This window comes from Mytilus trossulus, chromosome 8, assembly GCF_036588685.1.
Source record: "Mytilus trossulus isolate FHL-02 chromosome 8, PNRI_Mtr1.1.1.hap1, whole genome shotgun sequence".
Classification (NCBI taxonomy): Eukaryota; Metazoa; Mollusca; class Bivalvia; order Mytilida; family Mytilidae; genus Mytilus; species Mytilus trossulus.
Window position 1 is genome coordinate 61,170,591 of NC_086380.1, and position 26,466 is coordinate 61,197,056.

Below are 26,466 nucleotides of genomic sequence, written 5' to 3' on the forward strand. Positions count from 1 at the left end.
CGAAGTCATAATACATTGTTAAAACATTTTATCAAATACCGGAACACACCCGTGATATCGCGGGTCCGTGACTGAATTATAGTATGAAACTATGTGCAAGCCTTATTTTAGTATTAGTATTGTCATCTGATAAAGTAGTGCCTTTTAAAAGATACACAGTTTTCTCTGCTTTCAAATCTTTCTGTTTGATCCCGTCGAACTGGAACTTATCAATTTTTGGTAATATTAATTATTTGGAAAACAAAAGGTCCTGGAATGGAGTACTTTTAATCAAGAGCATTGTCCTATATTAATTATAAATAAAGTTGAATTCTTTGATTCGCTGGTTTTCGTCATGCCTGCTAAAAAATTGAAAACTGTACCTATACGCCTTATTTATAGTCAAGATTTTTAATATTCGCATTGTTATCTTAGAAAGTCTAACTGATTAAAATACTACAATAGGTAACAATTTGACATTTAGTAGTGTCAACCCTGTGATTATGACCCGTGTATATAGCATATTAGTCCTGAATACACTGTTTGGTGGTGCGCCTGTCAGATGCGGAACGTACAGATAAGGTAATCGGTAACCGGTGAATATACTATTGGTATTAATTACGTGGAAAACAAAAGGGCCTGGAGTGATGAAATATTTAATCTACAACTTTGTACTATATTAGTTATATAAAAAGTTGAATTCTTTGATTCGTCGTTTCTACGTAATAACGCCTGACAAATTGGACCTCGTAATTTTAGTACTATAGATATTCAGCTTACAATTTTGTAAATAGTGTGAATAAAAGATCACCAAAAAGATAATGTATACTACTACTGTTGCCTTTATATATAGCATATGTCATAATTAATCCCCAAAAAATCAATAACTAAATCATTTGACATTCAATATGTCAACTACGTAACATACATTTATAAAAAAACGTCTTCGTGTATTATTTGAATTGCATGCACAATTGTTATTTAAAGTTTTCCATTAGACACATATAAAAAAATGTTTACACTTGTTTTATTTTCATGGATACACTCTTGAGAGAATATTGTGAGAATTTCCAAGCTTCCCAGTATATCCCGTCATTCTCAATCGATCCACCATTGTAATACTTCCCATTTAGATTGCCCTGAGTACACCAATTGAACCACCAGCCAGCATGTTCTACTTTTCCACAATTAATAAGAAATGATCCATCATTATCTTTATCCCATGTCGAGAACCCATATCCATTTGGTGGATATGATACATCTGGTGCAGTAAGGCTGTCTCCTGTAATCAGGTAAAGTTAAATAAAATATACCTTGTAATGAATTTTTTTTCTACATTTTGCCTTATCAAAAACGCTTAAACAAAAATCTTTGAGAAGCCTTCTTGGCAAAACCGTGTAAATAGTTAAGCATAGATTATTAGACTGTTAAAACTGATTATTTTTTAAACAACACGCTAAGGTCCGGTGCAGTCTTATTCGTCGAAGTTAATAATAATTGGTATTTTTATTTTTCTGCCGAAGTACGGTGAATTTTTTTTCGGACCTCCTAGCATCCACTTATCTATGGGGTTCGTGTTGCTTAGTCTTTAGTTTTCTATGTTGTGTCTTCTGTACTATTATTTGTGTGTTTGTCTTTTTATTTGCCATTGCTTTGTCAGTTTATTTCTAATCTATTAGTGTGTCTGTCCCTCTTAAAGAGAGATGAAAAAAGTGATGTACTAATGTATATATTTATTTATGAGATAGACCTTGGTTTAGGGAGAAACAGATTAGAAATAATCGATGTTTGTTAGTATGAATAATTTCCCTTCACGTTGGTCTACCTTCTTAATCATTTGAATTTTTTTCGCCACTTTTGTAGACGAAACGCGCGTCTGGCGTATATACAAAATTTAGTCCTGGTATCTATGATGAATTTATTTACAACCAATGGGTCGATGCCACTGCTGGTGGAGATTTATTTCCCCGAGGGTATCACCAGTGTTTCAAATCAATGTTTTGTGTTCATCTGGTTCGTGGAAGCGAAATAATTGAGGTTGTTTACTTTTATAAGAAGTAACATATTAATAAGTAAACACATTGAGACTCAAAAAGATCTGACCAAAACATAAACTAGATAAACGATATGATAACAATACTTACCAGCATTTCCAATATAATTTGCAATAGTGAGTTCGTAGTTTGAAGCTTCATTGCCTACATTAAACGTATCATATTCAGCGTACCGTATTTCACCGTTCCAGTCTTCTAGATCAACTCGTAGTTTGTAGTTCCCTGTAGATAGGATCTTATATAAATTGTCATTCCCTGCAAATAAAACACATTTACTAACATACTGTGCTTCATTTTACCATTTCCATAGCAAACACACGCACACAAAGAATGCTGAGCAATATTCCTTTCTCATTAATTAATTAGAACAAAAGTAAAGAAACAAGAATAACGCAAAGGCTTCAAACCAAAAAATGATTGGTTGCAAGAGTGACATAAACATATAAAATAAGAACGGCATGTGTGCATGAAACCCTAGAGAAATATAAGAGGCATTACTTTCATCGTTTTCCTTTAAAGAAAACTATGAGCACTATTATCTTATCAGACAAGACCAAAACATCGTATATTATATTTTTCAATATTCGAAAATAAAAGTGTTTCAATAAGAATAGATAGTTCACAGGATTTTAACAGGACTTGGCAAGAATACAAAGAGTGATTTGGGAGTGTGATTTTTTAATACTGGTTAATAGATATAAGACGATGTGGTATGCGTGCCAATGAGACCACTCTCCATTCAAGTCACAATCTACAAAAGCAAACCATTATATTTTAAAGTACAGTCTTCAACACGGAGAACAGAAAGCTATAGAGGGCCCCAAAATGTCTGAAGTAAAACTGTTCAAACGGGATAACCAACAATCTATTTAAAAACCGAGAAACAAGAAACCCGTTAGAACCATATAAACAAACCACTGAACTTCAGATTCCAAACTGAAAAAAGGTGCAAACAATTGCAGCGGATTTAAACGTTTGAAATAGGTACCAACGTTCAACGTTCCCCTATCTGAAACTGTAGTGTTACATCACAACATAGAATACACATTATACACAGACTACTTTCGAGTTTGTCCTTCAGAAAATAACTCGTCTAAAATACGCGTGCATTTATGAAGTCATTTTCCAGATAGAGGGAATCGCCTGTATTCCTGCATTATTAACGTGCATTACGCGCCTGAGTGATCGTCATTGTGCAGGATAAACTAGAAAAAAATATTTGTTCTGTAGGTACTTAATCACAATTACCTAATGACAGCAGTGTTGAATTGTCAATTATGAGAATTTAATTCACCGAATAATTACAACCACTAGCTCAACATGGGAACGGAAGTGACGATGCCCATAAACACACGCATGATGTTCACTAATACCTAAGATATTGACATATATACATCGAACTCGAAAGTTGCTTATTGAAATGGTTTAACTCTACCAAAAGACATATCAACACAAGTGAATATATCCTGATTGTATAAAGGAGTAGGTCCGGTAAGGACCGATTTTGGCCTTAAATTTCAGGTTCATCTGACGAAAGATTTTTACCACTATTTAAACACTTAAGTGTCTATTTCATTTTAATCAATCAGTTTATGTGAAAGATTTTAACTGATTTAGTCATTAAAAACGATCCGATTCAAGCTCAAATATGAAAAATCTATCAAATATGCCGAAAAATTCCACTTTTCAGATGATTTTTGTCAAAAATGAAAGTGGCCACATCCGTGTTCATCCTCAATCTTTATATATGTCATGGAGTATAATAAAATACAACTTTCATTTCCATATTAAGGATGAACACGAATGCGGCCTCTTTCGTTTTACACGAAAACCGTCTAAATTTTAACTAAAATGCTAGAATTGTGAAGATTTCAGTAATTTAGCATGACTTCATGGTGCTAGTACTCGATATATGTGCAATTGTATTGTCAAAAACAGCCCATATTTATGTAGCAGAAGCATTCTACTGTCCAATAAATAACTAAAAATTTACATTTAAACAATTGTGTAAAACTGCTATTTTTTTGGGGCCAAAAAGGGGTCTTACTGGACCTACTCCTTTGATCTATGAAACAATGTAAATGTTACAATAATATTATAAACAGGTAAATGAGGTATATTTTACTATGCAATTAGTTATCAACGGTACCAGGCTTACGATTTGATACGAAAGACGCGCGTGTCGTCTTCATACGACTAAACAGTGACGCTCAGATCAAAATAGTTAGAAAGTCAAACAAGTAAAAAGTCGAAGAGCATGAAGGACCCACAAACTTCCAAAACGTATGCCAAAACAAGATAATCTATGCCTGGGATAAAAAAAATCCTTAGAATTTTGAACTATTTGTACTTTTTTGTACATACAATTGATATTCACGTCAACAACTAAGTGCTGACTACTGGGCTGGTGATATCCAGGGGATGAAACGTCAACCAGCAGAGGCGTAACTAGTTATCAAAGGAACCAGCCTGATCCTTTGATACGTTCGAAGCGCGTCTGATACTGCATTGACAAAAAAGCAGACAGAAAAAATGTGTGTAGTTGAGCATTCACAAAATATAGTTTATTCTTCCTCGATAAGTAAAAATTTGGCATTAGGTTATTTACACACCAAAACCAAACATGTTTAACATGTTTAATTTGTTATATTAATCGGGGTATTCAGAACATGTTCAGCACAACATCTGATTTGATAAAAGGTGATTTGATAAAAAGTGATTTCTTAAATCAATTAAATGAAAAGATAATTATCGTCTAAGCGCAAGAAAAAAGTAAAATCACAAAAATACTCCAATGAAATGGTAAAATCATTTAAAAAAAACACATCAAACGAACGAACAACAACTGTCATATTCCTGATATGGTACAGGCATTTTTAAATGTAGAAAATGGTGGAATGAACCTAGTTTTATATCACTAAACGTCTCATTTGTATGACAGTCCCATCAAATTCCGTTATATTTACAACGATGCGTGAACACAGCAGACGCAATAGGCTAAATAGTGACAATATAGGTACAGCAGTCATCACTGTGCCTCAATCTCAAAACAAACACATATTTAACAAAAAAGCACGAAAGCACCAATAAAATTTAAAAACCACATGCATTGCTTCGCGTGTCTGACTTCAGAAAATGCAAAGTCACAGAGGAAGAAATTTTGTCGTTCATAGTATTTAAAAAAAACTATAATCAAAATTATAAATTATAATAAAGAACTGTTCACTTTCAGCGCAATGTTGGTTTTAAACATATATTTAAATGCTCTAAATTACCGTTGGATGTGCCAATATGTTTGTGCATGTCTACACATTCAACACCCGTTGTCGTATAAGGTATTAACGAAACTAGTTTTCTTTTTTTATGAAAACATGAAAGTAACATATTTTTTTCATAGTCTGGACATGGAAATTTCATTCAATTGAATGTTATTCTTAAACGCACTTATTTGTGAATTGACGTTATTTGATTCCACATGAGTTTCACATGAATTTCACATGAAAACAAGAAAAACACATTTTTGGGGTAAAATTCATGTAACTATTTGTACTTAATTCACGTATAAATTTGTTTAAGGTGAATTTCATAGTAAATTTTTTAAAAGATGAAAAGATTGCCAGTAGTCTATTTGAAATCAAATGCAAACATACTTTCAATACATTACAAGAACATAACCAATTCAATATTTATAATAATTAATATTTTAGAAACAAACACTCATTATTTTCTTTTTAATTAGTCGGCTTGTCAATTTATATCAAGGAGCTTGAATGTAGTTAAGCAATCATTTATAACTCCATGAACTCATGTTCTGTTTACTGTTTATATCGTATCGTAATTTAACCCACACAATAAGAATCTTGATTTTTAAATTAACACACCGAAAAGCACAGTAAAATGTATTTCAGGTCTTTATGGTATACTTACCTAACCAGAATTCCGAATTTACACTCCCAAATCCCTGTTTGTACTCCTGCCAAGTTCTGTAGAAATCTGTTGAACCATCTATTCTTCTTTGAAACACCTATACATTGAAACATTAAAAATTAAAAATTACAAATGAATGGCACATATTTGTAGGTATTGTATAATTATTTTTTTTTATAGTATAGTTGTATTTTATTGTCACTTGTTTTATTATGTATTCGTAATTTTGATCATTAATGCAATTTAAAATGGAAAAGATGAGTACAACTTGTACAATACAAAGAGACAGTCAACTCATAAAAAACTGAGGTGAGCTCTGGTGTTCTACAAGATTTAATAGACTCGGCAAAGTATCCATAATTTTACAAAACAAAACTAATAGTTAGAGTGTATATGGATTTATCAAAATAAAACTAAGTTAAATATTATAGCATTATAAATAATCATTTTGGGAAATCAGTAAGGACGATTGTAAGTCTTGGACATGCTGACAGTCAGAATTATGGTTTAAAGAGAGGATAATTGGTCGCTTTGGTGTACGTTTTTGAAAATATTACCGAGGATGCATTAGATTCTGAAACGGCGAATTGAATTAATATGTTGTTTTTTTTATTTTGATTGAACAACATGGTGTACTAACGGATTGTGTTGTATACCCTTCCAGGAAACCTTACAAATGAAATGTTATATATACTAATATTACATAGTCTGACATAATGCGTCTATGGCATGAAATAACAAATATTAAAAAAGTGTTCATGTTAGTATTATTCTGGAATTTTCCTTGTTTCTAACAATACAAATTTCCGTGATATAAAATTAATTAAAAAATCTAGGACCGGTAAATTTTGATAACACAGTTCTTTTTTGTTCCAAAGTACAGGCTACCTGGATGATGTTACCCTCGGGGATGTGCAGTCCCCTAGTAGAAGCATTGACTCACTGGTAGTGATGACTTGAACGGTACCAATTTTACTGCACCGGATGCGCATTTCGGCAATTATTTGTCGATGCTCGAAGGCAAAGTATTTGCAGATTCAAAATTTTAAATAAATTAATTGCTATAAACAATAGACGATGTTACTTTTGCTCATTTTTATTCTTGATGTTTTGTTTACTGTTATGTGTAAGTTCGACTTATTCCTTTTATCATAGTATTTTTTCCTAATTTATGCTTTTATTATCCCCTATATATCAATTCCTTTTTATGATATCTATTATTTGTACAAGAAAGAGCTGAGGCAATGATTTTGGCTTAAAGTGGCCTTTAATTTCAACATTTATTCTGAAATATCAAAAAGGTAACATTTTGATTATCAAATGAATCGATTTCAAAAGATCTAGTGGTAGGTAAAAAAAGATCCTATCATTATAGTACATAATAAGTTTTAAATACGATTAATAATTATGAAATTATGAAATAAGAAAAAAACATTGGACTACAATTACGTTTGATTTGATTAAAACTCTAAAATAATAGGCCAATAATAGCCCTTCGTAAAACTTCTCCTTTCAAATATTAAATTTCTTCAATTATTTGAGATTTTTTTTATCATGATTGTCAAACAAGTATGATTTTATAATCGTTATTCTATAATACAGAGACATAATTGTGATGTGTCATGGACAGGTTATCAGCAACATTAAATTAGAATATTTATAATTAGTATTATACTACACTATGAGATGCCATTTTCAAAAAGTTATTTGCAAAATAAAATATGTGTTTATTATAAGAATTGTTTCGTAATAAACTTTAGAATGTAAAATGTATTACCGTCCATTGATCAGAACCAGTCATTTCGCAGTATACATCGAGAGGTTGATTGTCAACATATATTGTGTAAACACCACTAGAACTTCCAACAGTAACACTACTACAGTCAGGTCCGTTACTTGTTTGTTTTTGGCTTGTTAGTTTCTCCATTGTTGTGTCATGGTTTGTTGTTCGTTCGATTGTTGTGGCACTTTGGGTGGCTCTTTCGCTCGTTATGGCAATCTTTGTTGTCTTTTCGCTTGTGATTTTAGAGACTGTTGTTTCGTAATCTTCAGTTTTAGCTATGATTTAACACAAGAACGTGAAATTAGGATATTTATGCAGAATAAACCCTTAAAATCCTTACTTAGAGACAGTCTACCTGTTCCATACTTCTGTCCGATGTGAGCTTCTAAATAACAGTTTTTTTTCTATTTGATTAAAAATGTTTTGTTGTTCAGTGAGTAATTTTGAAAACCCTCATCATTCTGAAAGACTTTTGAAAATGGTTCTCTTATTGTCATGTGGATATATTATAATATATATACACATGTGCGCAGGTAAATATGCAAACCACAATAAAAAGACAATGCTTAAATGTAACAAATATAATATAAAGAAAACATAATTATTCGAATTTCGTCTAAGTATAGTTTATCCAACGTCTCCTTAAATTTTATCATAGAAAATTAAGCTTGCATTAAACATATTAATAATGGTTACAACTTGAGCTTGGTGCTTTTTTCATTTTTGCAATCTATTCAAAATGTATTGTTTTCTAACTGCGATATTTAGTCAGGAAACACATCTGATAATGTCGTGTTATATTTTTCGTCACCAATATTACAAATTTGGATTTTTCTAACTTTTAATTTGATATTTGCGTAAAATAGAATGCAGTGAAACAGCTTACATGTATTTCATTGGGATATTTGAGTCCCAACTTGGTGGCCATTTATTTAGAATTTTGTTGGCTATGTCACATTGTCGAAGGATGCGAAGATACCTATGACAAAGTTTGGAGTTTTAAATTTGCACATTTTTATTAAGACCCTTCTTTGTTATTAAATTCTAAATGTGTTTACGATGTATTTCGACAAAAGTGAGTCAAATGTAACATAAAATACATTTCATTGAAATATATGTTTATTTAGACCCTTCTTTGTTGTTAAATTCAAAATGTGTTTACGATGTATTTCGAAAAAAGTGAGTCAAATGTAACATAAAACACATTTCATTGAAATATATGACAACCTTACGAAAAATCGAAGAATTGGTGTCTTTTGGGTAAAACTTATTTCAGAATTCCGTGTTTATACTCACATGTTACTTTTTTTACGAACGTTGCATTCTGTGATGGGACACATTCTGGAAAACAAGCATGATCTAGAAAACATTCTCCAGTTTGTTTATTAAAACCAGCAGAACAACATGACTGATGATGCACACACAACGCGGCACATATTACACCAGATTTCACTTGTCGGACTTCAACAGATGAATAGTTTGAAGAACAAATCTTTAAAGGCTTGTCTGCTACAAAACGTTGAGTTTTGATATCCATTCCGTAGGAAAGTGTGAATACTACACTGTAAATGTATAACCATAAAGCTTTAACCATGATGCTGGACTTAACTGGAATGAAGTTGGATATTATCACATTTTTTCAGTCAATATTTTTGTCGTGATAGTAACTAAAATTCACAATTGAAACTTTTGATGATTTGGCAGTGTTTACTGACAATTAAATATTTTTAACACATGCATTATACTTGGTGTAGTTCTATAATGTATTGTAATATTTTGACTAGAATATAAATGCATACCTTGGCAACTCAAATGCTTTCCTTTTGCGGGAAATGTTTAACAGAATCGGATCTCAAAACCTTTATAATATTTGTATATAAAGGAAACAATATTTCTATATGTAGAAATTCGTTTTGTCCGGTAAGAACATTGTCATTCTACTAAACAATACATCTATTTATTTCAAAGAAGAGTAAACTGACATAAAATTGATCACTAAGATAAAATAAATATGTGACACAATATTTTTTTTTAACAATATAATATAAATTGCATACGTACGAAGCGCCTTTTTGTGTTTCCTTGTTATATATGACGCAGCTCTGTGCATATACATCCCATTATTGTGCTATGGTAAATTTTTGTATTCCTGTCTTTCAATTTTGCTAATGTGATTTGTCTTGATAGCTTTTTAAATTTCTTTGTTACATATGACGTGGCTCTTTACTTAAACATCCCGTTATTGTACGAAAGTGATTTTTTTAAATTCTTGATTTCATTTTTGCTAATGTGCTTTGTCTATAAACGTTTTAGTGTTTCTTTGTTACATATTTGTTTGTTTTATAGTGATCGAAGTAATAATAGTCCAGGCAAACTAAGATTTGACCCCAAACTAATTGCAACAGAAAATGTTTTAGTTCTAATCCATAGCATTATGCCCTTTATATTCACAGAAAAAAGTCCCATAAAATCTAACTTGAGGAAAACTCAAATTCAGCATTTTTAATTCCCTATAGAAATTAACATTGGAAGGGGAGATAACTTGAGCAAAAATTAGTCTTTTTTTGTTTGTTTGAAATTTATGTAAAGTATGATACTTTAAAAGGATTATAAGATTTTATTTGACTAAATTATATAATCTTCTGCTCATGAAATGAACAAAACCGAAGTGTTATGGGTAGTATTATTTTTTTCGTGCATTTTTCATTAAAGAAATTGTAAATTTGAAGCTTTAACCATTTTGAAAAAAAATGATGTGAAAATTTTGTATTGTTTTTATCTGTATATTTTTTTTCAGCAACTTACTTATCTTAAGAAATTTTAAACTACAAAAAGAAGAATACATGCTTAATAATGTTTATCAAATTTGGGATACTTTACTTTGACATGTTGAAAAATTCAATAAATGTTTAACTAATGAATTACGAAATCTAGATTATAGCTTGATAAAATATATGAAAACACCTTTCGAGTTGTTTGTTATACTCTAAAGACCGCTAAAAAAATAAAAAGTTAATACATTCTGATGAATAGAAGCGGTAAAGTTATTATTTTGTATCAATTTTTATTAATTTTTTTGGCATTTTTGGCAAAAGTTATCTCCCTTTTCAATGCAAATCTCCATAGGAATTTTAAATGGTGATTTTTTTTGTCTTCCTCAAGTTAGATTTATTGTGACTTTTTTCTGTGTATATTTGGGGTATAATGCTTAAGATTAAAACTTAAAAATCTTACTTTCGGGTTAGGGTCAAATTCATGGTAGATTGACTGGACTATAACACAATGTTGACTGCTGTACCCCCATTTATTGACATTTTTACATATTATGTATGTTTGTTTTATTCACACATCAATGTCATTATAATGGAATTTTATGCGACAGTCTGACAAATTAGAGGTTAATCTAGTTATAAAACCAGGTTTAATCAACTATTTTCTACAAAAGAAAATGCCTGTACCATGCAAGGAATATGACAGTTGTAATCAATTCGTTTGATGGGTTTAAGATTTTGAGCTTGCATTCACGTTTTGGATTTTCCTCAGAGTATTTTTGTTATTTTACTTTTTATATAAAGATACAAATATAATAAAAATAAATCTCGGATATAATATCCTTACATGTCTCTGTACCATTGTACTTTGGGTTATGAGAATAAAGATATATATAAGTAATTGTCTCTTGATGATTAACATCTATATATGGTAAATAATAATTTTAATAGATCTTATATGAAATTTGATGCGACTGTTTTACAAGTGAGAGGTTTAGCGCTATAAAACCAGGTTGAATCCACTATTTTCTACCTTAGGAAATGCCTGTACAAAGTCAGGCATATATGATACTATTCACAATGTAAGATTCTACTTTTTACCTTTTTATTTCACTTTGCCAAACGGACATGACAAAAACGTCTTTTAAATTATGAACTATCACCGTCGTCTTCATTCTTAGTTTTCAGTAGATTTAACCAACAAAATCTCCTCTGAAACAAACGGAAAACAAGTGTTATAGTCCTGACTTGGTACAGTCCTTTCCAAATGTTGGAGATGTTGGATTATACCTTGTTTTATAGCTTGCTAAACCTTTTTTTATAGAGAAGAGGTAGAAAATGCATCATTAACGTACTGTCTACTTTGATAATATTTTCCTTCATCTCCATTAGCAGTAATTGTCATTACAAGACCACTTTTACAATATTTTGTGAATACAGTGTATCCTGTGTTATCCCACACACTGGGGGACCAGAACAAATTGTCCGATTAAGCAGGATGTTGGAATACTCAGGTTTTTTCTGCAAGGATAGACATACCTTGGGACCATGAAATGTGTTGGTTGAAGCAGGATGTTTGAATACTTATATTAGGCAGGTTACACAGATTGAACTATAAAGTTGCCGGTTTTATTCCTGGAAAAGGTTTCTAGTAAAGCAGTTAAGTCGGCTATATTCCTGTTCAAACTGCAAATTGTTATAGACGTGATCAAAAATGCTAAATAATATTGTTGTAGCTTTTAACCCGAAATCAAACAAAAAATAAGAAAGAAACTTTGATAGCAAAAATAAAATGAAGGCACAGTTTGTATCCAGCATTAAAATCATTGGTGGATGTCATCTTTTTTATGAAAGCGGGACCAAAGATACCAGAGGGACAGTCAAAAGCCAAATACAAAATACTAGGTTATCAATACATGCTACTCGAATCCTTTGTATTTGTTGGAGAGGAAACAAAAAGTCAATTTGACATCGTGCATTCAATACAATTAACATTTTACTCTGCCGATGATATTCTTAAGTTAATGTGTAATTCTGCTAACAGAAAGGGTTAATTCTACGTGTTGTTATAGAACCGGCATGATGGTTCATCCAGCTGATCGGGAATTTGGAGAGTTTGCAAATATTAAGTAGTAAAAGAAAGTATTTAAGATTAAGGTTTAATTTAAAAGACGTTTTTGTCAAGGATTTAATCAAATGTTTCGTTTGACAGTTTTGAGCTGTTTTTCATGTTCATGTTCACGGTCCATTTAGCAAGCAAGCAGATAAGCTCTTTGGTTCGTCTGATGACAATATCGGACAAGGCTGTGGGCCTCTGTTCGATTTTGTGATGAGGTGATGTTTCATGGCCAATAGACTTCGAGCGTTGGCCAACTGACCCGACCCTTTGCGGTTTAAAGACCCCATTTTGGGGGTTGTGCTTTGATTTGCTCTGTATCATGGTGAAGGTGAACATTTCCTGAAATAACCGGAATTTCTGGAGTTTGCCCGTGGAGATGTTAACCGTTGTCCTTAGGGACTAGATGATCTCTGGCTAAGTGGGGTTGTTGCTGGTCGATCGAAATTAAACTTGGGTGTATTTTTATATGGCGATCTACCGCGATTGTATTGCCCAGGAGATCTTCCTCATGTATATTAATCAGGTGATCTTCCATGATTATTTGATCAGAAGAGCCAATGTTGTATTGGTCGGCCAATCCACGGTTATACTGATTAGTTGAAAGCATAACATCAGCTAGTTTTGTGTGAGGTTATGCACTTCATTTTCTAAAAGACTACTCGTATTTCCCTTATAGGCCGGTGATACTGTGTCATCAGTAATGTAGACTTGCCGATAAGCATTGTCCCTTTTTGATCCATGTATCGTCATCTGATTGGCTATTGAGGTTTTCAATTGTTTTAACGCCTTGATGAAGGTTTCTTGGTTCCTCTCACCGGCAGTTCGTTCGAATTGGAAAATGAACGCCTCCCAATTCAAAAATCCTCTTCAATTGAGTTTTGGCATTTTTTGGAAGCTGTGGGTTTTGGCTTTGGACCCTTGCACAAGATTTTCTTGCCATCAGGTATATTCTCTTCCCAATAAGGAGTCTGAAGCATAGGTGATGCCACACTCTTTCAGTTTCCTCTACCCTTTCCTTTAACAGCTTGGTGTTATAGGAAGCTTGTTAAAGCTCCAGGAGCTGACGAGGTTGTCATCATTGGAGTGATAAATGTGGGAGGATTTGCCATTGACTCGACGGGGATGATCCCGTAAGAAGGCACTGCAGTCAGCATTAGAGAAACTTGATAGGATCCACTTACAGCCAATTGTTTCTGTAATGGTGTGCTGCTCTAAACCAAATATTATTGACTCATAGTAGGTGGTACGTGTGTATAAGAAGACACATAAGGCTTTTGTTGGTAATCTTGATTAGTACTAGAGGTTTCTAGTATGTTCTTAAATGGAGGTTGTTGTTGCATAATTTAAAATGTCTCATGCAGAACCAAGGGCCCTGACATAGGACTTTTGACTTTAGGTGAAGACACCTTCAACAGAGTTGGCACGGTTGATAGTTCATGAGAACTATAATTGTGGAAAGACCCAAGGCAGGGAATTTGTTGTGTAGTATTGATAAACTTGCGTTGTACTGGCTGAGGTCAAATTTTGGCTTAGACGATGTTTCCAATGCAGGAAAAATTAAAATCACAAAAATACTGAACTCAGAGCAAAATCAATTCGGAAAGTCCATAATCACATGGCAAAATCAAATAACAAAACGCATCAAAAACGAATGGACAAGAACTGTCATATTCCTGACTTGGTACAGGCATTTTAAAAAGTAGAAAATGGTGGATTAAACCTGGTTCTATAGCACTAACCCTCTTATAACAGTCTTATCAAATTCCGTTATATTAACATGATGCGATAAATAAACAGTCACAATTAATAAATAGTCAAAATATGGGTACATCAGTCATCATTGTATAACAATTTTAAAAGGGACAATTTAACAGAACACAAAAACATCTTCTATCTACGAACACATTGATTGATTTGAGTGTCCAACGTCAGAAATTTTTGTATAGGTCACATAAATTTGTCGTTCAATGTGCATACAAACAGTTTTAAAAAGTACATAGGCAATGTAAGCACATAAGCCTTTTTAACTTCTATATTCCGATTGTCCCCTAATTCATTTACAACAGATGCCAGTTGGTGGGAGGTACCCTGCTGTTCAAAATGCACTTTGAAATTGAACTGTGTCTCCTTCCTCAGTTGGTGTCTGCTTGTCAGTCCGTCTCACCACAACATTGAATATCTTATCATCTTCTAAAAAATCATAATAGGAAAATACAAAAACAGACACCAGATATTTTATTAACAAATTTAACAATAAAAATGTATTACCAAATCTCACATAGTTTAAACAATAACAACTAATACAATTATACACACTGTGGCAGCTAAAAACATGTATTTTTATTTGATAAATAATCTGTTTAACATAGATCCCCAAATATCTGTAAAATTTTTTTACCTTAAGCTACACAAATCAACAAGAAATAACTCTCACTTATTTTAGAAATAGTTATGAATTTTTACTGTATCTTCTAGCTATCTTAGAGTTCAGTAATCAAATATTTTATCAAAATTTCAACTTCAGGTTTTTACATAATATTCATTCAAATTAAAAAAAGTAATTTTATGACAAGCAACTAGTAGAGATGTAAAGGTTAGCTCAGTTTCCATGAAGAAATTTATAATAAATTCTTTCAGAAAAAACACCGGTCTGGTGTATAAAATTTTAAATCCTGTATCTATGATTACTTTCTTTAATACAATCATCATTTTTGTTACTCTAAAATGAAAGGTAATGTAAGGTAAACTTTAGTGAAACAGCAACCCAAACATCACAAGATATGAAAAAGACATATAAGACTACAATAAGGACTAGAATACTGGACACATTCCCCTTTTGTATGAGAAAACACATGGCCATACCATGGCGTGTCTATTCACACAAAGGTAGTTTACATGTATTAGGGGGGTAGGAGGAGTCCTGATCCGGAAATATCACGTTTAAAAACATGAAATCCTGAGGTCTAGAATTTAGATAAATTTAAATCCTGGCATCAAAAACTTTGAAAAAAAGAAATTCCAGATCCAACAGGATCAATCCCAAAATCTTGAGCTTAAAAACACCCAATCCCAAAGTCCCGATAAAGTACAAAATCTGACATAACATGTAGCTTAAAAAAAGGCCTGTGACCCAGACTTATAAAAAAAACAAACATAAAATATAAACTATATTTTTCAAATAAGAAATTTTAATTCATTAAAGTTGAGAATCCCCCCCCCCCCCCAAATCCTCTCATCTATCTAACTATGACAGTTTATTGCCAATTAAAGTCTAAAATCTGCATTTATCAAATATAACATAAAATAAATACATTATATTACATGCTATTAATTCTAAAACATCATTATTTGTAAATTTGAAAGGTCAAAATTACTATTTTAGTGTTATCTAACTTTTGAGGTAAACATCTTAAAAAGAGACATATAGTTTAACATGATCATTTTAGTGTTATCCAACTTCTTAGGCCAGTCATTAAATTTTCGACCTGATAGTTATAACATGATTACAATACTTATTTTGATTACCTGCAACAGAGAGAATTTATTCTCATTTTCCGCAATATTTAGTTATATTAATTTTCATTTAGAAATAATCAAAACTACATAATCCAAAGTCCATAAAAAAAAATCAACCAAAAAATTGAATCTACATATGTCAACAAAAATATATTTTTTTCTCCAAAAAAAATTAATCAAATGTGTTTAATAATAAAATTGCCCAAGACCCCTTATTCATGTGTAATCATAAAAGATAGTAAATTAAATTAAAAAAATACCGACAATAATAAGTTTCAATACATGGTGGTATTCTAAATGTGACAGTGACACATAAAGTTTGAATAAATCTTTTGATTGCACATAAAGTAATCACATGAACACAACACTGATTGGTCAGTTTTGTCCTCTCAACACAACACTGATTGGTCAGTTTCATCCGTTGGTCAATTTCATCCTCTCAATTCTGGGAACAGTTCTTGTATGAAAATATCAAGGAACACATAAGATAACTGAAAGTAGATAGAGATAAAAATGAAGTCTTGGTACATTATTTATTACTGATAATACATTATACTTATTTACTGTTGATTGTCCACATTTATAGAACAGAATAAAACATTAAGCAACTTTTCCTTTTGAAAAGGGATCTAACTCAAAATTCAAACTTGATCTGTGTTTAGTGGTATTTGTTAGCATTGTGTATAAGTTTCAAACATTTGTTTGAGGAAAAGTAAAGTTAGAGACAGACAGGTAAGGGTAAAACTTAATGCCACCTCCGCTATTGCAGAGAAATAAAAATTCTCATCCTTCACATCTAAGAATAATTATTTTCTTTTGAAATACTAAATGAGTCACTAAAAACATTTAGTTTCAATGAAGTGAGCTGTATAAGATAGAAATCAAACTTATGTTAACCTTTTTCTGGGGAAAAATATCTTTTCAAAGTCAGTAACTGTTTAAATAATGGGTTGACATAAGACCTTTCAAGACGATCAAAACTCTTCTTTTATTTTGAATTTGAATGTTCCAAAATCAGCCAAAATCTTATACATGCACTTTCATAAGGTCAATATCTATCCTATCAAGTTTCAACCATTCTCTGGCAGGTGTTTCTTGAACTTGACCTCACATAACTATTAAATCAGCTTACAATGTAGTTAAAGTAAAAAATATGACAGAAAATGATTTTCCATTCCTCAACATTACAGTGTAAATACTGATTTTTTTGTCAGTAATTGAACTACTGTGAAAGTACTTTTATTCGTGGGGTTCCAATTTTCGTGAATGGCTTTATGCACGAATTTTAGTGTCCAAGAAAAAAATTACGAAATAAAGTAACCGATGTCAAAATCAAGACAAGTAAAGATCCCCATGTAGGTTTGACTACTGATATGATCCGGAGAATTCATTGAATATTGCCAAATCTGAAAATATCATAATAGAATTTACAAGACAAAGACACAATGAACTACAACTGCAGGCAGGATTATACCCATTTTATCTGAAAAAGCAGGAACTCTACAACTTTTGATCCTTTTATTCTCAAAAAAAATATTTTTGATTGATCAAAGTCAGTTTTCTGGTATTGATAATTATGATAAAGTGTTCATTTTATATCCTCATAATTCACGTTGGTATGGGAATTAATAATTTCATGCTGGGCTTGTTTTTAACAAGAGCTATTTTACAATTCAAGATACCTTTACAACATTTGTTTATGTTACTGTTTTCTTTAGGTGACATGTTTCATGTGTTTATGGCCTTTGATGGTCTTTAATCTATTGATCACACTTTCTCGGGTTAATTAGTGTGATCACTACAATTAACACATTTACATGGGCCAATGTTTACTTCAATCCAGTCATTTTGTAAATTTCATTTCTAATGGCTTCAATTTTTTAATTTTTAATTTTAGAAAACTAAAATACACCCATTTAAAAACCCACAAACATGTAAAAGTTGCTCAAACCACAAAAATTGATACAGGGCTCACACTACTTCAGAATTATAGGGAGAAGTGACTTCTCTTTTTGAAACTGATAGGGAGAAGAGGAGAGATTTGAAAGAGAAGTGCTCATTCGCGCCGTGCACTACAATATTTGGATTTTGATATTAGTGTAATAGTCTAAGAGTTAAGCGACTTTACAATAGTTTACAACAATCCATATAAATTATAGGGAATTATATACACCAATCAATAATGAGTTTATTAAGATGTAACCAAAAGTCTTTTAATGCGAAATCTTTCCTTTTGGGATCAATATTCTTCTGTCAGCTGTTCCATCCGTGCGTTCATAGTAATTTTTGTAAAAATACGGATTTCGGACAATGGCGGACGATTGCAAGAAAATTTACAAAAATAAACGATGTTTGACAAGTTATTTGGAAAGGATCGTGACGTTTTTAATGCATTAAATGGATTGAACATTTACTGGAGGCAACTTTTATCAAGTTTAAATGAAGTAACAAACTTATTTTGCAGTCGAAAGTTAGGTTGATGTAGGTTTTCTAGTAACAACCACCAGAACTTTTGGAAGTGCACGAAGTGATAAAAAGTTGTATTTTTATCAAATAACTTGCTACACACTGCAAAAACGATGCTTCAACCTCATTTCATAAGATAATTAATCGTTTATGTCTAAATTTCTTTAATTATTAATAAAAAGTTGATGTTTCATCAACTTGGTAAAAATTGAAAATGTCCGATGACGGAAGCGACTGAAAGCGAGTATTGTAAACAACAGGGCTACTTGTCTTCGCTTTTGGGGGTTGGGGAAAGCGAAGTGATGGTCGGGAAAGCAACTTCTTTGCCCAAATCGCCTGGTAGCATGAGCCCTGTTGATACCCACCAGTTAAAGTACTTTCACAGTATACATATTACATGCCCTTTTTAAGACCTTTCACCTACCTGTTTATTTAACTTTGGTTGTTGTAAAATATCAACAATTAACTTTGTTCCATGTTCAAAGTTTGATTCTCCTACAACTTTACTGAATGGCTCTGAAAAAAGAATTGAATAAATTATCCTTTATATAACCAATTCAACAGAAGTTTTACAATTTAACTGAAATGCTGTGTTTTATAAGTTTGTCATACTTGATATTAATTTATAATATTATAACAAAATTGAGATATTACTATTGCCTTCCGAAAAATTAACTTGCTTAAAATGTTTGCCATATCTGTATATATATCTAAAACATGCAACAACTTTTAAGATTTAATGATTAAGGGAACATTTAATTTCTCATGGGGAGATTACTTTTGCCTAAAAAAAAATAATCTAGGAAAAGTAAGTTTGCCTAGAAATTACTACATCAAAGTGTTTACTCTAAAATAAAAGTCCATTATTTCAAGTTACGACAATTGTTTTTTTTGTAGATGCATTACCATGTAAGAAAGAGACAACAAGTGAAACTGCGAGCTACTGCTCACTGATGATACCCCCGCCGCAAGTGGATAATATTAATAGTGTAAAAATATGCAAGTGTTCTGTAAACAGGAAGTTGTCGAGTGATGAATCTGAAAACGCATCACACGGTATAGCTGACTTATATAAATCCTGAAACCAAATTTCAGAAATCCTTGTATTGTAGTTCCTAAGAAAAATGTGACGAACATTTTCAACTTGGCTATCATGTGTAAAATCATACAAGTGTTCGGTAAACAGGAAGTTGTCAAGTGATCAATCTGAAAACACATCACACGGTATAGCTGACTAAGATAAACCCTGAAACCAAATTTCAGAAATCCTTGTATTGTAGTTCCTGAGAAAAATGTGACGAAAAATATTCATGGGACAGACGGACTGACTGACGGACTGATGGAAGGACAGACAGAGGTAAAACAGTATACCCCCCTTTTTTAAAACGGGGGTATAATAAAACAATATTTGTTGACCTTTTATAAAATTGAAGTATCAGCTTAAATAGACTAAAAATACAGATCAGAAACGAGGGACAAAAGATACCAGAGGGACAGTCAAACTCACAGAAACAATGTTTAACATACCTAAAACATAAATAAACAGGTCTTTTAATTTTTTCAGAATTTGCATGACAGTCAATTCATATATGTAAATACTGGTAATCATAGTTAATTTCTAACTGATACAAGTACTTACTAGGCAAGAATTTCAAAGCTTCAGCTAATGTTTTATGGTATCTTTCTTTCTTCTGTTCATCAGTTCTATATTGAATAAAAGACAATGGTCAAATAAATACATGCACCATCATACATTAATCAAGTAAGTTTTTGATGATTTTTGTATACTGTTATTGTAAATTGCTCCACATACTGCATTACACATATTTCAAGAATAATATAAGACACAAATGCATTTCTACATGAATAATAATGTATACGAAGTATATGAAATTAAAACATCCTTATCCTCACTCATCCTTTTAAGTTGATGTTGAAAATATACATGTATCTGAAAATACCAAACTATCATATATAACTCACCTAGGTGAATCTGAATCAAAGAATAACACATCTGAAATAACAAAGCAATTACATTATTAAAACTGGAATAATAAGGTTAATGATAAAATAAAAAGAAAAGAAATCATTCAGAGGACCAAAGGAGTCCAAATTGTTTTTATAATATTTACAATCAGTACCCCTCTGGGTTTTTCCTAATCTATGCATTCAGATTTTTTAACCAGCATCATAGTGTTTTTCAATAATTTTGATAAACAGATAAATGACACAGGTTATGTTCTTCTAATAAATGTTATGATGGTATGATACTAACCCTCTCACGGGAAGGATTGTGTCTGATATTTGTATGATGAAGACATAATCTTTCAATCACTTTAATTGAAGTCTGGAGCTGGCATGTCAGTTAACTGCTAGTAGTCTGTTGTTATTTATGTATTATTGTCATTTTGTTCATTTTCTTTGGTACATTTTTTAACATCAGACTTGGACTTCTCTTGAACTGAATTTGAATGTGCATATTTTTGGAGTTTACTTTTCTACATTGGCTAGTGGTATATGGGAAGGGTTGAGATTCCATAATGTTAAACTCGGTCGCATTTTTGCACCTGTCCCAAGTCAGGAGCCTCTGGCCATTGTTAGTCTAGTATTATTTTAATTTTAGTTTCTTGTGTACAACTTGGAGTTTAGTATGACTTCCATTATCACTGAACTAGTATATATAATTGTTTAGGAGACAGCTCAAGGATGCCTCTGGGTGCAGGAATTACTCATTGCATTGAAGACTTTCTGCTGTTGTCTATTCTATGGCCGGGTTATTGTCTCTATGACACATTCCCCTTTTCCCATTGCAACTGTACCTATTGAACAAGGTTTAATTAATTTCATTACCATTATATAATTTTGATAAAGTATCAAAGACAGTTCATTTGAAACCAGAAACATCTTCTTCTATTCATATAGTAAAATTACATCTCAGTAAATGTATAATAGCCATTACTTTGTGCCTTGCTTATATAAATGTCCCAAAGTAAATGTATAATGGCCACAACTCTTGTTTTTTGTGTTATATAATTACCACCAAGTAAAATATATTTAGCCACACCCCTATGTCTAGCCTGTATAAATGTTAATGTTTAATAGCCACAACCATCAGCTGTGTCATCATAATTACCTCTGAGTAAATGTATAATAGCCACAACCCTATGTCTAGCCTGTATAAATGTTAATGTTTAATAGCCACAACCATCAGCTGTGTCATCATAATTACCTCTGAGTAAATGTATAATAGCCACAACCCTGTGTCTGGCCTTTAGTATTATAACCTCTGAGTAAATGTATAATAGCCACAACCCTGTGTCTGGCCTTTAGTATTATAACCTCTGAGTAAATGTATAATAGCCACAACCCTGTGTCTGGCCCTTTAGTATAATTACCTCTGAGTAAATGTATAATAGCTACAACCCTGTGTCTGGTCTTTAGTATTATAACCTCTGAGTAAATGTATAATAGCCACAACCCTGTGTCTGGCCTTTAGTATTATAACCTCTGAGTAAATGTATAATAGCCACAACCCTGTGTCTGGCCCTTTAGTATAATTACCTCTGAGTAAATGTATAATAGCTACAACCCTGTGTCTGGTCTTTAGTATTATAACCTCTGAGTAAATGTATAATAGCCACAACCCTGTGTCTGGCCTTTAGTATTATAACCTCTGAGTAAATGTATAATAGCCACAACCCTGTGTCTGGCCCTTTAGTATAATTACCTCTGAGTAAATGTATAATAGCTACAACCCTGTGTCTGGTCTTTAGTATTATAACCTCTGAGTAAATGTATAATAGCCACAACCCTGTGTCTGGCCTTTAGTATTATAACCTCTGAGTAAATGTATAATAGCCACAACCCTGTGTCTGGTCTTTAGTATTATAACCTCTGAGTAAATGTATAATAGCCACAACCCTGTGTCTGGCCCTTTAGTATAATTACCTCTGAGTAAATGTATAATAGCCACAACCCTGTGACTGGCCCTTTAGTATAATTACCTCTGAGTAAATGTATAATAGCCACAACCCTATGTTCCTGTGTAACAGTCCCTATTTTATAGTCGATGTACCATTCTAAATAATTCTCTAGAGTATTTTTAAACAGCATTCTGGCAGTGAATAATAAATGGTGGAACCAATCTGGTATCTTATAAACATATCTGGCTGAAATATCAAAAATGGCGGTAAATAATAAATAGTGGAACCAATCTGATATCTTGTATACATATCTGGCTGAAATATCAAAAATGGCGGTAAATAATAAATAGTGGAACCAATCTGATATCTTGTATACATATCTGGCTGAAATATCAAAAATGGCGATGAATAATAAATAGTGGAACCAATCTGGTATCTTATATACATATCTGGCTGAAACATCAAAAATGGCGGTAAATAATAAATAATGGAACCAATCCGATATCTTATATACATATCTGGCTGAAATATCAAAGAAAAAATATTTTAATTATTTAATTCATAAACTATATATGCATACGCTTGGTAAATATGAAAAGGTGGGTATGGGCTTAAAATGAAGATTTTATTCATTTGAATGTTTACTATAGAAACAATTTTCTCTACATTTAAACTTGATCTTAACAGTTTGAGAAATCTTGATATACCACAAATGATTAAATGTTCTCATTTAATTTCCTGCAATATCCATTCAGAAACAAAGTACTCTGCATTTTCCATAACTATTTCTAAGAAACAGATTACATCATTTTAGCTTCATGAGTGACTACAATATAAATTCATTATTGATAGCTAATCTCTCATTCAAAAGATTGAAAATTAAATATCTGGAGTTGATAAATATCCTTATCTACGGCATAATGTGGTAGAATCTATTTTAAAGTCAATTTGGAATAAAAAAAAAAAAAAAGATAAAATATTATGAAAAATAAAACAACTTGAGTAGTACCTCATTTACACTAGCATTTTTGAATCAATCTAAATGAAATCAGTTAGTGTCCAAATTAATCTTAAATCCAAACTACATCTATCACAGTTTTATATTAATTACTGCTTTCTCCCGACTGGTAAAAAAGTAGTCAATTTGATCTAATTACCTGTCAAAATGTAAACACTGTATATAGATATTCAAACCTTTGACTGATCACATGACCTTTCGTCTAAATCTTACCAATATAAATCAGTACATCACATATCCCATCTAAATCCTGGTATTCTACAGTTTGATCTTCACCACCACCAGAGGTCTCTGACTTGACACTTCCTTCCAGACTCCAAGTTGAGGCTAAGCTATCTGTGGAGTACCCAGCATTGTTTTCGTACACACTGTTACACAGAACCTCACTGGATGTTGATCTTATAGACACATCTGATCCTCGCCTCTCTGGTTTACTGAAATGGTTTTTTTTTTAATGGCATGAGCAATGAAAGAACAGCCTTCCAATGTCACCCGTGTTGCACTTCTTTATTACTTCCAAGAGGTATAACTCTTTTGAAAATAAGAATGTGTCCCCAGTACACAGATGCCCCATCCACACTACCATTTTCTATGTTCAGTGGACCGTTAAAATGGGGTAAAAAATCTAATTTAGCATTAAAATTAGAAATATCATATTATAGTGAATATGTGTACTAAGTTTCAAGTTGATTGGACTTCAACTTCATCAAAAACTACCTTGACCAAAAACTTAAACCTGAAGCAGGACAGATGGACAAACGAGTGGATGAATGGACAAGAGGTCAGGAAACATAATGCCCATAAATGGGGCATTAAAGGGTTGATCATCTATTATTATAAAACATGTCCAAGATATTACTGATATTAGCCTTTATTGTAAGTTTTATAAAAATCTGGCAAAAATGGTGCCCCTGAGAAAGCTGTTAATTTAATTGTTATTTTTTTAAACATTGTGATTTGGACGAGGACTTGTTTCATTGCCACTCTTACCAAATCTTTGTTTATTTTATATGGCAGACACAAAGTAATGTTAAGGACTGTTCCAAACACTAGCAGGACAGATGGACAAACGAGTGGATGAATGGACAAGAGGTCAGGAAACATAATGCCCATAAATGGGGCATTAAAGGGTTGATCATCTATTATTATAAAACATGTCCAAGATATTACTGATATTAGCCTTTATTGTAAGTTTTATAAAAATCTGGCAAAAATGGTGCCCCTGAGAAAGCTGTTAATTTAATTGTTATTTTTTTAAACATTGTGATTTGGACGAGGACTTGTTTCATTGCCACTCTTACCAAATCTTCGTTTATTTTATATGGCAGACACAAAGTAATGTTAAGGACTGTTCCAAACACTAGCAGGACAGATGGACAAACGAGTGGATGAATGGACAAGAGGTCAGGAAACATAATGCCCATAAATGGGGCATTAAAGGGTTGATCATCTATTATTATAAAACATGTCCAAGATATTACTGATATTAGCCTTTATTGTAAGTTTTATAAAAATCTGGCAAAAATGGTGCCCCTGAGAAAGCTGTTAATTTAATTGTTATTTTTTTAAACATTGTGATTTGGACGAGGACTTGTTTCATTGCCACTCTTACCAAATCTTCGTTTATTTTATATGGCAGACACAAAGAAATGTTAAGGACTGTTCCAAACATTGATAAAAGACTAGATATAATTACCCAGATCTTGGTTTCTCTGCTATGGTTGACTGTTCTAATGTCTGTAGGAATGTTTCTAAGTGTTGTCCCTTCTGAAAGCACAAAAAAAAATCATTCCTAAAATATGACCACTAATAAAACTAAAAATCTTTTCCCTATTGTATTACCTTTGACAAAATGTGTAATATAAAACATTGTTTATGACACTTAGATTGTGTTTTCCTGAAAAGTATAAACGACTAGAAAAATTGAAAAAATACAGAAACAAATCTTTAATTGAAAATTATTTTATGCTTGACATATTTAAAATTGTTCTTCATTAAGGTGGTACCTAACACTACAGGGAGAGAACTCTGTGTTAATTATGTTGCATTGTTAAATAAAATGTCGGGATCCTACTCAATTACAAGAATTGTAATAACTTACCTCTTTCACAATTATGGATTTCATCATTTTCCCTGAGAAAAAAAAATTAAGAACAATATGGATTTGTTAGAAATGTTATAATTTTGTTAGAATTTATGTATATATTAATTTTTAACATAACCCTTTTAAAGAGCTAGAAATGTAGATAAAGTTCTGTATGGCCATAGTTGATTATATTCCAATGCTTAAAATTTATGTTACTTCACAATTTTTGGTAAAATGATTATTTTCACTTTTTTTTTTATTATAAATTAATTTTAAATATATTTATATACAAAACACAAAATATGATTTTTTTAGCTACCCTTTTCCTCAAAGCTTTGCAAAATTATTTAATGTTTTTTTGTTACATTTTTAAAATGTTCTACAAAATTTTGAATTAGCTTCAGATTTCTTGTATTCTGCAACCTACCCCAACATATTCTTGATATTTCAGCAGGTAACAAGATACAACATCCAAAATAATATGATAGAGCCTGTAATTCAGTGGTTGTCATTTGTTTATATGTAACATATGTGTTTTTGTTCATATTTTTTACATAAATAAGGCCATTAGTTTTCTCCTTTCAATTGTTTTACATTGTTTTACATTGTCTTATCTGGGCCTTTTATAGCTGACTCTGCGGTATGGGTTTTGCTCATTGTTGAAGGCCGTTCGGTGACCTATACTTGTTAAAGTCTGTGTCATTTTGGTCTTTTGTGGATAGTTGTTTCATTGGCAATCATACCACATCTTCTTTTTTATATTGATAATTCTTTATATTCTGTTTGCAGTCCCACTGACATTATCTTACTATAGATTCATTTTT

General features: G+C 31.8%; 2 protein-coding genes across 2 annotated transcripts in view; both read right to left on the minus strand.

Annotated features, from left to right (window-relative positions):
• Positions 1-995: 995 nt before the first annotated feature.
• Positions 996-9,280, minus strand: LOC134727847 (fibrinogen-like protein 1). The gene is made up of 5 exons (XM_063592240.1): positions 9,040-9,280; positions 7,738-8,018; positions 5,961-6,057; positions 2,124-2,288; positions 996-1,261 (listed from the first exon to the last, which is right to left on the minus strand). The coding sequence occupies exons 1-5, from the start codon at positions 9,278-9,280 to the stop codon at positions 996-998; spliced, it is 1,050 nt and encodes a 349-aa protein (XP_063448310.1).
• Positions 9,281-16,366: 7,086 nt separating this feature from the next.
• LOC134681222 (sorting nexin-14-like) overlaps positions 16,367-26,466 on the minus strand; it is a 41,357-nt gene continuing 31,257 nt past the window's right edge. The window contains exons 25-32 of the mRNA XM_063540739.1: positions 25,658-25,689; positions 25,253-25,323; positions 23,770-23,990; positions 22,620-22,784; positions 20,599-20,629; positions 20,255-20,319; positions 19,040-19,131; positions 16,367-16,640 (exon numbers count right to left, since the gene is read on the minus strand). Coding sequence (XP_063396809.1) covers positions 16,581-16,640; positions 19,040-19,131; positions 20,255-20,319; positions 20,599-20,629; positions 22,620-22,784; positions 23,770-23,990; positions 25,253-25,323; positions 25,658-25,689 — 737 coding nt within the window. The 3' untranslated portion in view covers positions 16,367-16,580. The remainder of the gene's footprint in view (positions 16,641-19,039; positions 19,132-20,254; positions 20,320-20,598; positions 20,630-22,619; positions 22,785-23,769; positions 23,991-25,252; positions 25,324-25,657; positions 25,690-26,466) is intronic.

Bases quoted from the DNA above. Each gene is read 5' to 3' on its own strand.
- LOC134727847 (XM_063592240.1), bottom strand. From the start codon at position 9,280: ATGGATATCAAAACTCAACGTTTTGTAGCAGACAAGCCTTTAAAGATT. The intron at 6,058-7,737 runs GTAATACATTTT...TTCAATGTATAG, and splicing joins CTGGTTCTGATCAATGGACG to GTGTTTCAAAGAAGAATAGA. The intron at 1,262-2,123 runs GTAAGTATTGTT...ACCTGATTACAG, and splicing joins AAATTATATTGGAAATGCTG to GAGACAGCCTTACTGCACCA.